General features: G+C 57.2%; 1 protein-coding gene across 1 annotated transcript in view; it reads right to left on the reverse strand.

Moving 5' to 3' along the window:
* The window catches only part of IGSF9B (immunoglobulin superfamily member 9B), a 54,877-nt gene that overhangs the window by 11,574 nt on the left and 27,841 nt on the right, over positions 1-15,462 (reverse strand). The window contains exons 8-18 of the mRNA XM_006149956.3: positions 15,166-15,308; positions 14,745-14,885; positions 14,546-14,662; positions 14,236-14,386; positions 13,153-13,264; positions 10,794-10,969; positions 9,102-9,328; positions 7,685-7,769; positions 4,272-4,433; positions 3,900-3,945; positions 1,459-3,093 (exon numbers count right to left, since the gene is read on the reverse strand). Coding sequence (XP_006150018.1) covers positions 1,459-3,093; positions 3,900-3,945; positions 4,272-4,433; positions 7,685-7,769; positions 9,102-9,328; positions 10,794-10,969; positions 13,153-13,264; positions 14,236-14,386; positions 14,546-14,662; positions 14,745-14,885; positions 15,166-15,308 — 2,995 coding nt within the window. The remainder of the gene's footprint in view (positions 1-1,458; positions 3,094-3,899; positions 3,946-4,271; positions 4,434-7,684; positions 7,770-9,101; positions 9,329-10,793; positions 10,970-13,152; positions 13,265-14,235; positions 14,387-14,545; positions 14,663-14,744; positions 14,886-15,165; positions 15,309-15,462) is intronic.

The following is a 15,462-nucleotide window of genomic DNA, read 5'->3' on the forward strand; positions in this document are numbered from 1 at the left end:
CGGCAACACTGCCCAGATAGCTGAGGTAATCAGAAACAAAGCAGTTACCAACACCGGCCGCGGGGGCCCGCCCACGCACACCCAGAGGGAAGCAGGGGAGGAGCACGGCGAGCGAGACAGGGAGGCCAGAGAATGGGGTGAGGAGGAGAGAGACGGAGAGCCGGACGCACGATGGAACGAGGCAGATGGGCGCGCGGCACGAAGCACAGACAGGGCTGCGACGACAGCATCTCCTGCACGCCAGGCGCCCTGGCCGGCCGGCGCCTCCCTCCCTGCGCCGCACCCCTGCTCCTCCCAGGACGGTGGGAGGTGAGCTTGCACTTCCAGGTACCAGAGAGGGTGGGAGGGACTGGGGGCGGGGAGGGCGCTGGCTCCTCCTCCTCGACCACCTCCCATCCTTCCTACCACCAGGTCAGCCTCCTCTGGGATCTCTGCTCCCCTCCACAGGCAGCTACATCAAGAAGAGAGACCAAAGGACGGACCAGAGAGAGACCGAGAGAGAGAGACAGGGAAGGAGGGCGAGGAGGGCAGGGGCGTGGGGGCACTGCAGAGACTGGCAGGCTCTTCTGAACAAGTCGGGTCACTCCAAAGCCCATGGAGAAGGAAGAGACAGAGAAAGACTTGAGAGGGGAAGGAACGGGAGAGGAGGGGCAGGAAGACAGGAGAAGAGGCCCAGACGGGCGTGCAGGCCGGCTCTGGTACCTGGAATACCAGCCGCTACAGTTTAGGGTGTGCTCTCTCAGGCGGGCTGGTCGCGGGAGCTTGTCTGTCTGTCTGTCTGTCTGCAACTTCCTGCGAGGCACACGAGTGGGGTGGGGAATGTGGCTCCAAGCACACGCTTCCCAAGGCCTGAGGCCCTCCTCCTGGCCTCCAGGAACCCCCTCTCCTGGACAGGCCATGTGAGGGACTGCAGTCAGGGTTCACTCCTGGCACTAAGGAGCAGGTGTTTGGAAACGGGGGATCCTGGACTAGAGGTCGGGGAGAGTCAGGCTGCAGTCCCTGCTTAGCAAGGAGGGACCAGGAATGAGGAGGATGGACACGAGATCTGTGGGGCCCCCAAGAACCACCACCCCAAGCCGAGATCACAGGAACGTGGGGCACTTTCAACTCCAAGAGCACAGGGTGACCATTTGCAGAGGCCGCCGACCATGCGAAGCCGCACCCGTCCCCTTCCCCAGGTGCGCCCGCTCCCTGTATGCTGTGGTCCTCCTGAGAGCTCGGGGCTAGGTGGGCAAGTTCCCGCTTGCCCCTGGCAGGGTACCTGGGCAGGTGAGCCCCACCCCGCCCCCGGGGCCACTCCCTGCCAAGGCGCCAGCGGCCCGAACCCTCTCCTGAAGGGATGCTGTGGCATGTCCAGACGAGCCCTGTCGTAGGGGCGATGGAAGGGGTGGAGGGCAGGGCAAGGAATGGGGGACGGAGCTGACCAGGGAGGGTGGCCAGGGAGCAGCTCACACTCACCCTGAAGTAGGTAACGTTGTTGCAGGGGGCTCTGGTCGGAGCAGTTCCTCCCCCATTCTTCGAGGGGAAGGCGTCTGTCCAAACACGTCCAAGTTGTCCCCAGGGCCCGCTGGGGCAGGGCCCGGCGGGGGGGAGGGGTAGCCTGTGGCCAGAGTGGTGAAGCCCATGGCGGGCCGGTAGCTGGGGCTCCCACTGCGGCTGCTCTGGGAAGGGGAGCCCGTGGACGGTGTGGACTTGCGAGAAAAGCTGACCGCGGCCGGCGGCTGCAGAGTGATCTCAGACATCTCCGCCTGCTGCAGGAGGCCCGGGCGAGGCCGGGCACGGGCCGTAAGTGCCGGGGAGCCGGTGCGGGAGCTGAGGGGGCTTTGGGTCAGAGGTGAGAGCCGCGAAGGCTGTAGCACCACTTGATGTAAACTGGGCTCGGCCCGCCTGGCCTGCCGAGGGCTGGGCCGGGGCCGGGGCTGGGGCTCGTACCCCCGAGGGGCCCCAAATGTGCTGGGGCCGCCGTGCCCCCCCGGCTCGGCCGGCTCGGGGTAAGGCAACACGGGTATGCCCATACCTTGGCTGGTATGTCTCAGCTGCCCTTGGCTCACCAGAGGTTGCATAGGTCTGTCCTGCCACTTGGCGGCGGGGGGCACCGGTGCAGGGGCCCTGCCAGGTGACTTGCCCGCCCAGCCCTTCGGGGCCTCCAGGGACAGGATGCCCGGGTAGGCCGCGGGCACCTGCAGGGAGGCGGGGGGCAGTCCTCGGGGGAGGCAGGCCTTGGGCTGCAGACTCTCGGCTACATCACAGGGGTGCAGCTGGTGGGGGAACATCATGGCCGGGGTCTCTAGCCCCCCGAAGGGGAATTCCGGCCGGCCCCAGGGCTCAGGGGAGCGCCCCCCTGTAGGCGTCTGAGTCAAGGGCAGCGTGCTGTTGGAGGCGTTCTCTCCATTCTCTTCAGGGATGGTGGGGTGGCCGAAGGGACCCTCGGTGTGCAGGGGTGGGGAGGACATGACGGAGCTCAGGGGGCTGCCCACCTCCGGCATGTAGAAGGGGGGCGGCTCCACCTCCCCAGGGCTGCTGCTGCTGAGGTACCCATAATACTGCCCATGGTGGAAGGGCCGGGGGGCCGGGGGCCTGGCCTGGCCTGTGGCCTGCAGCCGGCCCTCCAGCCCGCGTGGCTGGAACCGAGGGCTGTATGCTGGTGGTGGCAGGTAGGACTCCTGGCTGGATGACAGAGGGGTCAGCTGGGGCTTCAGGGCAGCCACGGAGGCAGGCACCAGCGGGTCCTCGTTCTCCTCGTCTGACTGGCGGAACTCGGGGTACATGTCTGTCTCTTCTGCAAAGGGGAAGCCCTCAATGCGCCTGCTCTTCAGCGAAGGCTCCATCTCAGAGGGATCCATCACGAAGCGGCCGTCGGGGCCTCGGCTGATCAGCTCGATGGGCGTGGTGGCCTCTGCTTCGGCCTCGGCCTTGGCCACGCTGTATTTCCTGCTGCTGATGGCTCTCTTGGTCTTCTTGTACAGCGACAGCTCCTTCTCCCGGGTGGGGCTCAGCATCCTCTTGGCTGCGGGCTGGCCCTGGTCATCAGAGGACTCAGATGGGGCTCGGAGAGTGCGGATGCTCTCAGGGCTCACCTTGCCGGAGGACAAGCTGGGGGCAAGCGAGAGAGCAGGCAGGGTGAGGTGAGTGCATGCCAGCCTCCTAGTAGACGCCTGTCACCTAGGGCCAACCTAGAGGAACTGGCGGCTGCACAGCAGGAGGTGAGCCTGAGCCGCAGGGGGAGCGAGTGAAGCTTCATCTGTATTTGCAGCCACACCCCATGGCTCCGCCCCCTGTCAGGTCAGCCCCAGCACCAGGTTCTCCTGGGAGCATGACCCCCTATTGGGAACTGCACCAGCGTGGGATCTAGGTTGTTCTCATAAACCATCTCCCCCTGTCCCCTCGGTCTTGGAAGCATTGTCATCCACAAAACCAATCCTTGAATCCACAAAACCCTAAGGAAAAGGAGCCACAGGTTTTGGTGTGGAAAGCTCTGGTCATCTCTGCTGCCACATACATGCTGGCCCTCCTGGTGAATGACTGCACACGGGTCTGCTTGTCCTCTGGTCTGCCCCTGTTTTGGGCACACACTCTCTAAGCACACCTCCAACTTCATTTCTGGCTTGCTCAGGACAAGCAAGCTCATTTGAATACTGACTTAAGTAAGACATATTAAGAAGGAAAATCTGTTAGGATAAAAAAAAAAACGGAGACATGCATTCCAAGGCTAAAAAGAAACAGCACTTATCTCCCTCTCTCGGTGTGGACAATTTGAAATTAGCATGCAAATGGGGTAGCAGTCAACTGCTTAGAGACACGGAAATGGGCGGAGCCAGGTCTGCCTGTGTCCACACTCCACCGCCCACCCAAGACCATGGACAGCCACTGCATGGCCTCCTAGGGTCAAGGACACTTACGGAGATTCAAGGCTCTTCCTGCAGTGAGTGATGGAGAGCGGAGGGTCTGCAGGAGAAAGAAAGGAGAGCCTGCTGAGACCAGAGCCAACAGCTCAGCCTCCTCTTCCACAGGGGCCCATGGGGCCAGAGCAAAGGCACAGAGGGAGCTGCTTTCCTGTTTACATCTCTGGGCCTAGCTCAGGGTCAGTGCCCAGCCCTAGGCCCCATCAGACACTCCCATCATCCCTGCCTCCTCACTCCCCCTTTCCAATCAAAGGCCCCCCAACAGTGCTACCCAGAGCTCACAGTGCTACTTCCGAAAGGGTCTGTCCCTTCAATAAGGGAGCGCATGCAGCTGGGCCCGGTAGGGCCGGCGAGGGAGCAGCCACCCACCTTTTTTGCGCTTGAGCTTACGCTTGCGCTGCTTGTTGACAAAGCAGGCGGCCAGGGTGCTGAACAGGATGGCAGCTGCCAGGAAGCAGATGGTGGCTACGATTCCAGCCAACACGGGCCGAGCCAGCCCGTCCTCAGTCAGGTCCGGCTGCGGGAAGATGTCTGCGGGGAGGACGGGAACAACTCTGAGCCTCGCGCCTGGGTGGCACAGGGTCCCAGTCCTCTGCCCTAACTCTGCAGGACTGACTGTGCTAAGGCGCGGGCTCCATGCTCAGCTCACACGTGGAAGCGCTTTCTACAGCAGCACAAGGAGGGAGCGGAGGGAACAGTCTACGGAAGCCAAGTAATCTCTACCCAGCTTGTAAAGAAGAAAAACATCTATGTCTTATCCCCACAGGATCACCGTTTCTATAATGATCTATACTTATCTACTGCTTTACATTTCGCAAGCACTTTCGTGCATGTTACCAGATCTTCTCACTGGAACCCCATGAGGTAGACAGAGCACACGTATTGTTCATGTTCTCTAATGAAAGAACTGTGATTCACTGCGTCTGAGCGACTTGTTTATACAGACTCCGCTGTTAGGGCCCCAATCAGACCCAGCTGTTCCCACTCCCACTGCAGGATCTGTTGCCTTCCATGACGCTGTCCCTACAAACCAAGAGCTCAGAGGAAAGGGTTACCAGGAATACCATGATAGGGAGGACTGGCACTATAGAATTCAGATCCACCCTTTTTTTTTTTAAACTCACTCTGGTACCCATATGCAACTTCCTTCCTGTCCATCTCAGGCACAGATGCTCAAGAGGCCAGGGGTGGTAGAGATGGGTCTGGTTCTCTGGTTTTTGAGAAAGAACTTAGCCTCACTTGGTGCTCAATTCACAGAGCTAGTTAGTGACAGAGGCAGAAGTAGAGCTGTATTACACTCCTAGTTCTATCAGTAAGTGCCACTCTGGGTTCATCCGGGGAAGATCGATGTATTGTAATATGTTCGGCCAGAATTCCTTGCAATGTCAATAATTGTAATAGACAAAAATAATCCCCGTTGTGCTGATTGGTTGAGTGGATAATGAACACTACGGCTTTCAGAACGGGGGACCTAAACGCAGGGAATGCTGAGGTTGCCGCGCCTCTCCCTATGCAGATTATCTGACGATGCATGGTTTAACTCGGGAGCCAGGGACAAAGCTTCTAGGGACAGATCTGTTGCCTTCCATGACGCTGTCCCTACAAACCAAGAGCTCAGAGGAAAGGGTTACCAGGAATACCATGATAGGGAGGACTGGCACTATAGAATTCAGATCCCCCCTTTTTTTTTTAAACTCACTCTGGTACCCATATGCAACTTCCTTCCTGTCCATCTCAGGCACAGATGCTCAAGAGGCCAGGGGTGGTAGAGATGGGTCTGGTTCTCTGGTTTTTGAGAAAGAACTTAGCCTCACTTGGTGCTCAATTCACAGAGCTAGTTAGTGACAGAGGCAGAAGTAGAGCTGTATTACACTCCTAGTTCTATCAGTAAGTGCCACTCTGGGTTCATCCGGGGAAGATCGATGTATTGTAATATGTTCGGCCAGAATTCCTTGCAATGTCAATAATTGTAATAGACAAAAATAATCCCCGTTGTGCTGATTGGTTGAGTGGATAATGAACACTACGGCTTTCAGAACTGGGGACCTAAACGCAGGGAATGCTGAGGTTGCCGCGCCTCTCCCTATGCAGATTATCTGACGATGCATGGTTTAACTCGGGAGCCAGGGACAAAGCTTCTAGGGACAGAAGAATTCACTGAGAGGAGCCCACAGATCGCTCAGATCTGATCAGGCCCTGCTGCAAGCTCTCTTGCCTGCTCCTCCATTTCTGAGAGTCTCTTCCTTGGAGAGAAGCCAAGGGAAATTACCCTGGGTTCTGCTGCCTACAAGAGGGAACTGTTTTCTAAAACGCCCTCATGTTGTCACGTTGCCTAGTATGGAAGACAGAAACCACACTCCACTCCCAACCCCCGGGCTCTCATGCCACTCCAGCACCACCGCCCGCCACACCCACACCGTCTGCCCACACCAGTGCTGTAACCCTGTAAGTCCTTTTGCATTAGCTGCTTGGTCAAGATCCCAGCCACCTGGCCCCAGGGGTCTCTGTGAGCAGCACTACTGCCTGCTTACTAAACAAGAGCCTTGCCCACACTAAGGACATCTGCCCCCAGGACAGGGACATTGCTATTGCAGGAACAATAGCTGGAGATATGTGTAGAAGGGGACAGGGCTATGGCTGGGAGCACTGTGGTAATTAAGCCAGACCCACGTGGGAAACACCGTACATGCATGTCCTTCAGTCCACCAGGTGGGCACGTGTGTGCCAGGATCTGGCTGGCCAAGGCTGTGGTAACGCAGCTGGACCCACGTGGGAAACATTCTACATGCATGTCCTTCAGTCCACCAGGTGGGCACATGTGTGCCAGGATCTGGCTGACCGAGGCTGGTGTACATCACAGTGTGAAGACCCTGTTGTGTTGCCCCTCTCTCTCTGTCTGTCTGTCTCTTGCTCTCACAGAAAAAATAAATAAACTTTAAAAAGAAAAAAAAAAAAAAGAAAGAAAGAAATGGGACCAAGGCCAAGAGAAAGATAAATGGAGAAAATGCTAGGGAGTTAGCTTTATTTAGCCTGAAAAAAAATCTAGGAAGAGGAAGGAAGGGAGGAAAACAACACCAAACAGCAATTTTCCAAATAAAACCCACGTAATTACAAAGGAGCCTGTAATAGGCATTTGATAAATACTGTTGACCTGTTGCCTCTTCCCTCCACCCCAGGGCCCCATCCCCATTACAGAACACAGCTCTGGAAGAAACAGAGAACGCACAGCAAATAACTGAATCCAGTCCTCGACTACTGTAATGAGAGATCAGCTGCATTTCTTTCTCTGGCCATCTTCCGGAACCATCAGAAACCCAAATCTTTAGTTGGACAAAATACCATGCATGATGGGAGCATGGATCTGACAGGCTTAAAAAATGCTATGACTTGAGGGACCAGAAGATGGTGTAATGATTTCATTGCTGGACTCCCACAAAGTCAACTGCAGTTCAAGTCCCAGACCCAGCGGCTTAAAACTCACGCCAGGTGCACATGCGTGCGTGGCCAAAATCCCAGGAGGAGAGTGGAGGAGGAGGGATTGTGGTGTGGCCATCTCCCAAGGGATGATTTCTCACTTGCTCTCTCTGTCCCTCTGGTGAGCACACGTGCCCTATAGAAAAAAAATCTCTCTTAAAATAAAAAAATAAAAAAAAAAGAAAGGCTCTGATGTGTGCAGTTTCAACCAGACACCTCCTTAGTTTCCAGTCCAGCTTTCCCTTCGGTACTGCTGTCTCACAAAGGCCCTCCCATGCAGCTCTGTGTTTCCCCCAATCCCGAAGTACCTGTGCTAGAGACGCCGGCGATATTGCTGGGTTCGCTGATCAGATCCTGCATGACGGCCAGAACTCGGAACTCGTACCACGTGTCCTACAGCCCCAGGGACAACACCCAGTCAGCTGAGGACCTGAGATGACCACTGCCCAGCATCCTGGGTCCTGCTCAGGGCCTTTCCTGCACATGGAACAGGGCACCCAAGGCACTGGAGGATTGCTAGGTATTTAGCGGTATGTGAACCGGTAGCACTGGCCAATTTCTGTGGTGTAAATACTCCCTCATTGCTGAATTCAAGCTCAGAATGTGAGGTTACTGAAAGTTGGAAAGAGATATGTACAACGGGCTCTCAAAAGAGCCACTGTGAGTAGATTCCAATATACCCCAGACAGGCCTCCAGGCAAGGAAGGCAGAAAGACACCTGGGGTTTTTGAAAGCTTCATGGAAAATACATATGATAAAAAACTATGCGTGGATTTCCATAGGTGTTTTCGGCACCAACATAAACTCATACTTTAATTCCATTTTTCCAAGAACCTTTTGAGATGTCCTTATAGATGAGATTATATCTATGAAACAAGCTAGTTTCTCTTCCTAGCCAGAGAAACACATCAACATTTAAAGATTTCAGCTGGGGAACAAGATAATGCATCTTCCTCTGGGGCTGTAGATGGTTAAGGGAGGGGTCCTTCCCAGGGCACACCCAGACCACAGTTCTTCTGGGATCTCTAAAGCCTGAGGCAGGGAGACCCAGCAAGGGGCTGAGGAGACCACAATGACCCAGCTCACCTCAGAGCTCAGGAGAAACTCTCCATGTCACATAAACCCTTCCTGCCACCAAGCAGGCCCTGAGTCTGGACCTCGAAATGCAGGCATGGTCTGAGGAGCCCATACCTTGATAGCGACTATGGTTTCAATGCCCCCTCTAAAATTCATGCATTTAATTGTGATGGAATTAAGAGGGTGAAAGCTTAGCCGACGATGGTGTTGGAAGGTGGGCCCTTTGGGAGATTAGAAATGAGGTCGTTGGGGTGGGGCTCCCATCACTGAAGCCTGATGGGTCTTTAAGGAGAGGGAATGAGACCAGGACAATGTTGATGGCCATGGCCGCCCTGCTCCACTCTGCCCCTCACAATGTGATGCCTTAGCTCTGTAAGACCTCCACCAAGTGTGGTCGAACCTCCACACCAGAACTGAATAAACTCCATGTTTATAAATGACCCACTTGCAGGTAATTTCTGTTATTGGCAACAGAACGAACCAGAACAACAGTGGATCTGGAGAACCCAGGCATGTAGTGGGGAGGCACAGTCTACAGCCTGGCCTCTCACACCACAATGGGGTCACTCCAAGCGCCCAGTGGCTCTAGAGAAGCAGTATCACTTCCAGAATTTGGGAAGAAGAGGTCAGAACAAGCAAGGTCCTCACCTGTGACAGATCCTTGGCAAAGAAATCCCCATCGGTGCCTGGGATGCCATCGTCCAGCATCTCCCAGCGCTCCCCGACGCGGAACTCCATGACGTAGCGGTCGATGGGGAAGCTGTGGTTGGCAGGCGGGAGCCAGGACAGGAGCACGCCCTGCTGGGTCCTGTTGGCTGTGAGGCACCTCGGTGGGGTAACCAGCACCAGGGGTTCTGGAGTTGTGATAGGGAATGCTGCAGCGGGAGAGAAGGTTATTGTCAGCATGCCAAGGGAGATGCTTTCGGGGCACTTTCTCTCACTGTCTCTGTCTCTAGTGAGTGCGCACACCCTCTGGAAGTTTAGAGAAAAAGAAAAGAAGCAGGTGGGAAACACGTATTGGGTCACTGGAAAAGTCATGATGCATATTGTATAGAAAAATTAAAAAGTATGTCATGACTTTTTCCAATGACCCAATACATGGGAGCTTCAAAACACTCATGGAAAAAGAAGAAAAGACTGTGATGGATTCCCAAACGCTTTTGCACCAAAATAAACTTATACTTGAATTCCATTTTCTATGAACTTTGTGAGGTTCCTTTTGCATACCCCAAAAGGAAACTACAAGAAAGAAGGAAGAATGAACTGCAATCAGAGCCTCTCTCATTCTCTCCCGAGCAACCAGGACAATCTTGCAGCTCACTGCTCACTCTTACAAGTCCCTCTTTGGCCCAGGGAGTCGGGGTACAGAAGGAGACGCAGCAGGGCGCCCCTGGCTGGGGAGTGTTCAGCCCCCATGGACACCTGACAGCAGCACGAGAAAGGGTTCTGGTATGGACTGAGCCGTGCGCCCCACTCCACCTGGCAAGGCCCCATGGAAGTGGTCCCTCTCTGGCCCTGCAGCCGGGCAGGGCGGGGAGGGACAGATAGCAAGGCCCAGGAGGGAGGGATTGGCTCGTGCTGAAAGACCACAGTGGTGGGCTGCACGCCTGCACTGAATGAGGGCAGGGCCCCTCAGGAGGAAGAACCAGCAGGCAGTGCACAGGCAGTGTAGGAGGGTGTATTCCCAGCCCCTCAGAAGGCCACAGAAGAGGCAAACATGCAGTCTGCCAAAGAGGGATCAAACTCAAAGCCTTGGCCCTGCCATGGTGGCATGCCCTGCTGAGACACTGCTTCACAGGCTGGGCTACATGGAAGACCTAGGTTCGATTCCCAGGCCAACCTAAAGGTGGGTGTATTGCCACATGCCTGTAATCCCAGCAACTCAGGAGGCTGAGGCAAGAAGATGGTGAGCCCAAGGCTGGCCTGGGCAGCACAGTAAGGCTCTGTATAAACAAAAAGAAAAGGAGCCAGGTGGTGTGGCATGCACCTGCAGCCTGCAGTCCCACTGGGAAGCTGAGACAGGATCATGACCAGGTGAGATCCTGTTGTTATTATTATTATTATTATTATTATTATTATTATTATTATTTCAATAAAACAGAAGTTCAAAATCTTTTCTATCCATCTAAGAATGCAACAGGAATCTGGCCAGACGTGCTCTGGGCCGGGACAGGTACACCTCCCAGCAGGGAACAGCCCTATTGAGGGACCAAGCACCCTGATGATGTAAGCTCTTAGCAAGGTGCCTGGTGAGGGACAATCTGAGACCCGCCCTCTCATCAGGTCCAAGCCCCAGCTCCTCCAGGTAAGGCCTCGGGGCCTCCCGGCATGCGCTCTCACCTAAAGTGTTCACAGTGACCACCTCACTGAAGGCGCTGGTGCCCAGCTTGTTCTGGGCCAGGACGCTGAACTGGTATGCTGTCTCGGGCTCCAGGGTATCCACCAGCAGCCAGCTGGGGCCCGGGGGCACTGGCAAGGATAACCAGTCATGGGGCCCAAACTGCGCCCGCTTCATCCTGACCAAAAGAAAGAGAGAGGACAGGGGACAAGGGGGTGGGTGGGTTACACTGGAGAGAAGACAGTGCATACAACGTCCTCCGGGGAAAGGCAGTGGCAGGCCTGGCAGTCCCAGGATCAGGGCAGGAAGAGGGGACGGCCAAGGGGGGATAACCTGCCCAGTGTAGACCGGGTGATTTTCACCATGCTGGACACCAGCAATCGCCAGAACCTTCCCTACTCACAGGGGCCCTGAGGAGTAGGTCACACTCAAGACCGTGGTCACAACCCAAGTGCATTGTGGGAGCATCCCGTCTGTCACAGCCTGAGAGAAGGCCCAGCCTCAAGGGAGTAAGGGCCCTGGAGAGTCAGGCTGAGCCACTCGGGCCCTGGCAGGATCAAGAAAGGGACCCAGGTGGCCCTGGCTGCCCCCCACCCTATCCAGGCACAGCCAAAAGCAGGACCAGAGCAACCTGGAGGACTCTCTGGGTTCCATCAGATTGGGTCAGCAGAGGATGCCCAGGGGTTCCCTCGCGGGGGGTCAGGGCCCCGAAGGCCAAGAGGGTTGGAAATAACAATCAGGGGTAGTTCCCGCTGTGTGTAGAGGGCACTGAGAGGAGGGGTAAAGGTTTTCCCTTGCTCTATGGCCCCCTCCAACTCCAGATAGGCCATGAGGCCACCAGCCACAAGTGCAATGCCACCAGATCGCCACCGGGAGGAGACATCGTCCTGTGGACTGGCCTCCACACAGTCCTGCACCCCAAATGGGATGCCGGCAGGCTCCCCTGGCGGTTGAAAGGCTGCCTGCTGTGTATGCCCGGAAGGCGAGCTGAGGCAGCAGAAAGCATAAGAGACGAAAGCTAGTACCCAGTGTCTGAGTCCGTCGGGAGAGCTAGAAGCAGTCAGAAAGGAAGGGGAGCAAGAGGCCTCCCCAACCTTAGTCGCCACCCTGCCCTGCCCGGGGCTCCAAAGAGAGTGAGCCACATGTGACTGCGTGACGCGGACAAGCAGTGCATGGAGCAGCCACGCAGCAGGGAGGCCCTATCTGTGCCCACACCCCCACCCTCCACTAGGCACCCCCAAAGGTGGCTCGGCCACACCAAACACCCCTGCCCTGGCCATGCAGACCCCATGATCTCGCAGTGGCCACCGATCAGGGTCGGTAGGAGTTCACCCACCCCCTGCCGCGGAAAGAAGAGGGGCTGGAGGAGGGAGGGTGTTCTGGAAACAACCCCTGCCGTGTTGGTGCAGAGCTTAAAAGGCCCTGCACGCTCCACCTGGGAAACAGCCACCAAGTGGCCATGGTGGGAAACAGGGCAGGATTCCCTCCTAAGCTCCCCTCGCTGTTGAGAATTCTATCCAGGGTCTCCAGAGTCCCCTCAGGAGGCTGATTTTCCTCACCCTGAGCCTGGCTGGACACACATGCCCAGCTGAGCCAGATTTGAAAAGCAGGAGGTGAGGGGTTGATCCTCCCCACTCCGAGGTGTCACACACAGTCCAGGGGGCCATAGTCCCTGGCTCAGGGCAGGAGTGTGGGGACAGAGAAGCCCTGAGGTGACACAGGGAGGTCGCTGAGCTTCTCTGCTCACCTCTCCGTGTCTCCTGCCCGCACTATGGTTCCTGCATTTTTGAAATCTCTGCCTAAGGTCTGGGCAAATATCTCAAGCCACTGTGCTAATAATTAACCGACCACCGCAGTAACAGAGCGCATGTCCTGAAGACAGCACGCGAGTGCTGATGACAAGGCCAGGAAGGTGAGCATGGCTCGTCCATGCTGCTCTCTGGAACCACATGGAAATTACACTACACTCCAGGCAGAGCTATGTCACCAAGCCCTGGAGGGTTAGGAGTCTCTCTAAGACTCCAAAGGACAGAGGAATCGAGAAGAACGAAGCAGGACACAAAAACGGGGACCATGAGACAAGCTGGGGAAAGGTAGCAGGGTCTTGGGCATCCCGGCCAGCAGCCCACACAGGCCCCTCAGCTTCAGGGCTGGAGACTCGGGCGCCCGGCATCCCTTACAGACACCACGCATGACCCGGAACACCTCATCACTGTCTGGACCCACCTCACTGTCTGCAGGTCTGGCGGGTGCAGAACCACTTCTCCTCCTAACTTCCCACCCCGGGGTGGCCTGGAGTCGGGCGGGGAGGGGGAGAAGCAGAGAGCAAAGCATGCGGGGGTGACTCACAGAGGTCCGTACCAAACTGAGAATGTCTGCTCGTAGCCTCCATCATAGCCTGGCTCCCAGGACACGTTGGCAGTTGTCATGGAAACCTGGACCCGGACACTGCCCGGGGCATGGGGGCTGGTGCCTGGAGACCAAGTGGAGACTTCTCAGAGTGAAAAGAACTGAGCCCATTTCCTGGGTACCCATGTTCTTGCTGTGGGGAACCCAGAAAGGCTGAGCCACAGTGTAGCAAAATGCAGATACTGTAGGGGAAGCAGCCATGGCTGCTCAGATGCTGTCTCCTGCCTGCAGTTCAGTGGGCTGGACGGGAAGCCCCGCCCACTGCGTGGCCCCGCCCACCAGCTAAGGCACCTGTGCACATCAGCCCTCTGGCCCAAGCTGGAGTCAGACCCTCTTTGGCCCAGGTCAGAATCCTGCGCTCCACTGGCGAGCCAGAAACACTCCCTGAAAGTCCGGCAGGTGGTCCAAAGGACCCTTCCCTGCAACGCTCTCTGCCCAGGAGATGGCCAGGTTCTGTCGTGAGAGGCAGCACCACACAGCGGCCAGGACCCTCTGCTGGGGCATGAGCCTGGTTTGAGCCCCTAACGCTGTGCAAGGGATGTACCCACCTGCCTCAGTTCACACTAATGTCACCTGGGGTGCTCCAGCTGCCACCTCCTTGACCGGAAACAAGGTGTGCAGACCCGTGGCGCGGGGCCAGAGCTGCTGGCACAGCCTCAGCAAGTGTGGGCTGTGGTCACAAATGTGCCCACCAGGACCCAGAGGGACAGGCCACGGCAGCACAGGCCAAGGTCCAGAGCACACCTGGCAGCTTCCTCCTGCCTGGTCAGTGCAGAGGCCTCAGCCCAGGACCCTCTGATGCCACCTAGGCAAGTCGCCCTCAGTCCTGTCCCTCCACTTGCCCCTTAAACGCAGTCCCCATAAGAAGGGCTCCCTGTGGACAGGAGCCATGGTGACCTGCCCTGAGCCCCCACGCGAGGCCGCATGTGGTGGACTAGGCTCAGGGACACGCCATCTTGGGAAAGATGCCCGGGGTGTGGACAGCTGCCATGCAACACCCCCAGCGTCCTGCTCTCTGCCCCGCCGGCCACTCACCGATGACAGTGAGGTGGGTGCTGGCAGTGATGCTCGTGACCACATTGGTGGCGACACATTCCCACTCCCCGTGGTCCTCCTTGCTCAGGGCGCGAAACTGGAGACTCCCGCTGGGCAGGGCGTTGTGCTTGCTTCTGCTGGGCTTCCCTACCTTGGCCAAGAGGGCAGGACAGGGATGGAGGTGAGGGCGGCGTCTGAGAGGAGGCTGGAGGGGCAACCTGAGCCCTCAGCCCTCACCCAGCAGCCACAGAACCTGAATAGAACTGGCCTCCCCACTGCCCCACGCCCAGGAGCGCTGCAGCCCAGGTACCTTCCTCCAGGTGATGACAGGAAAGGGGTCCCCGGCGGCTGCACAGGGGATGAGCAGCTCCCGGCCGGCCTCCTGCCTGTACTCCCAGCCTGGTAGCACCGTGAAGTATGGGGGGTCCTGGGGGCAGCACAGACATGCATGAAGGCGGGCATCCGTGTTGGTGCCACACTCGCAGTGTCGTGCAGCCCTGCAGTCTCACCTTCAGGACGAGCCTCGCAGGGGCAGACTGGCCCATGGTCCCCAGGGTGTTGTAAGGCACACAGGTGTAAGTGCCAAGAGCCTCCTCTGTGGCCTCCTCGATTCGAATTGAGCCATCCTCCATCAGAGTCCAACCCAGGTTCTGCCGATACAGATGACAGAGCAGGGAACAAGAATGAGGAGGTGGACACTTCGTCCCAGCACCCGCCAGGCTGTACCTGTGTGGCCCAGCAGGACCTTGGACAGGATGCCAGCTACTGCCTAGGGAGCGGGGTCCTCTGCACCCAGGAGCCCCACCAACCTGGAGACCCCTGAGGACTACTTCTTTGTTTTCCCAGCAGACAAACCACAACCCAGAGGTAGCACCTCAGTACCAACAGGGCACCTCTCATTCTGAACCCCGGCATGCATCTCTCTAGCACCTTCTCGACCTGCAGGGGGCGGCCGTCCTTGTTCCACTTGACCACGGTGGCCGGCGGCTCTGCGTCCACAGGGCAGCGGATATAGCCGTGGATTCCCACGGGGACGTAAATGACAGGGGGCATGTTGAGGACACGGGCTGGGTCTGCAGAGGAGCACGTTGGCGGAGAGACACAAAGGAGGTCGAGTGAGAAGTCGAGGCAGGAAGGAGCCAGGGCGCAACCTGACCCTCGATTACAAGGCAAAGGCTTCACTCCACTGACTCGCCCCGTAGACACTCAGGGCTCCCCCCCGCCCCC

This window comes from Tupaia chinensis, unplaced genomic scaffold (assembly GCF_000334495.1).
Source record: "Tupaia chinensis unplaced genomic scaffold, TupChi_1.0 Scaffold000274_1, whole genome shotgun sequence".
NCBI classification, from domain to species: Eukaryota; Metazoa; Chordata; class Mammalia; order Scandentia; family Tupaiidae; genus Tupaia; species Tupaia belangeri.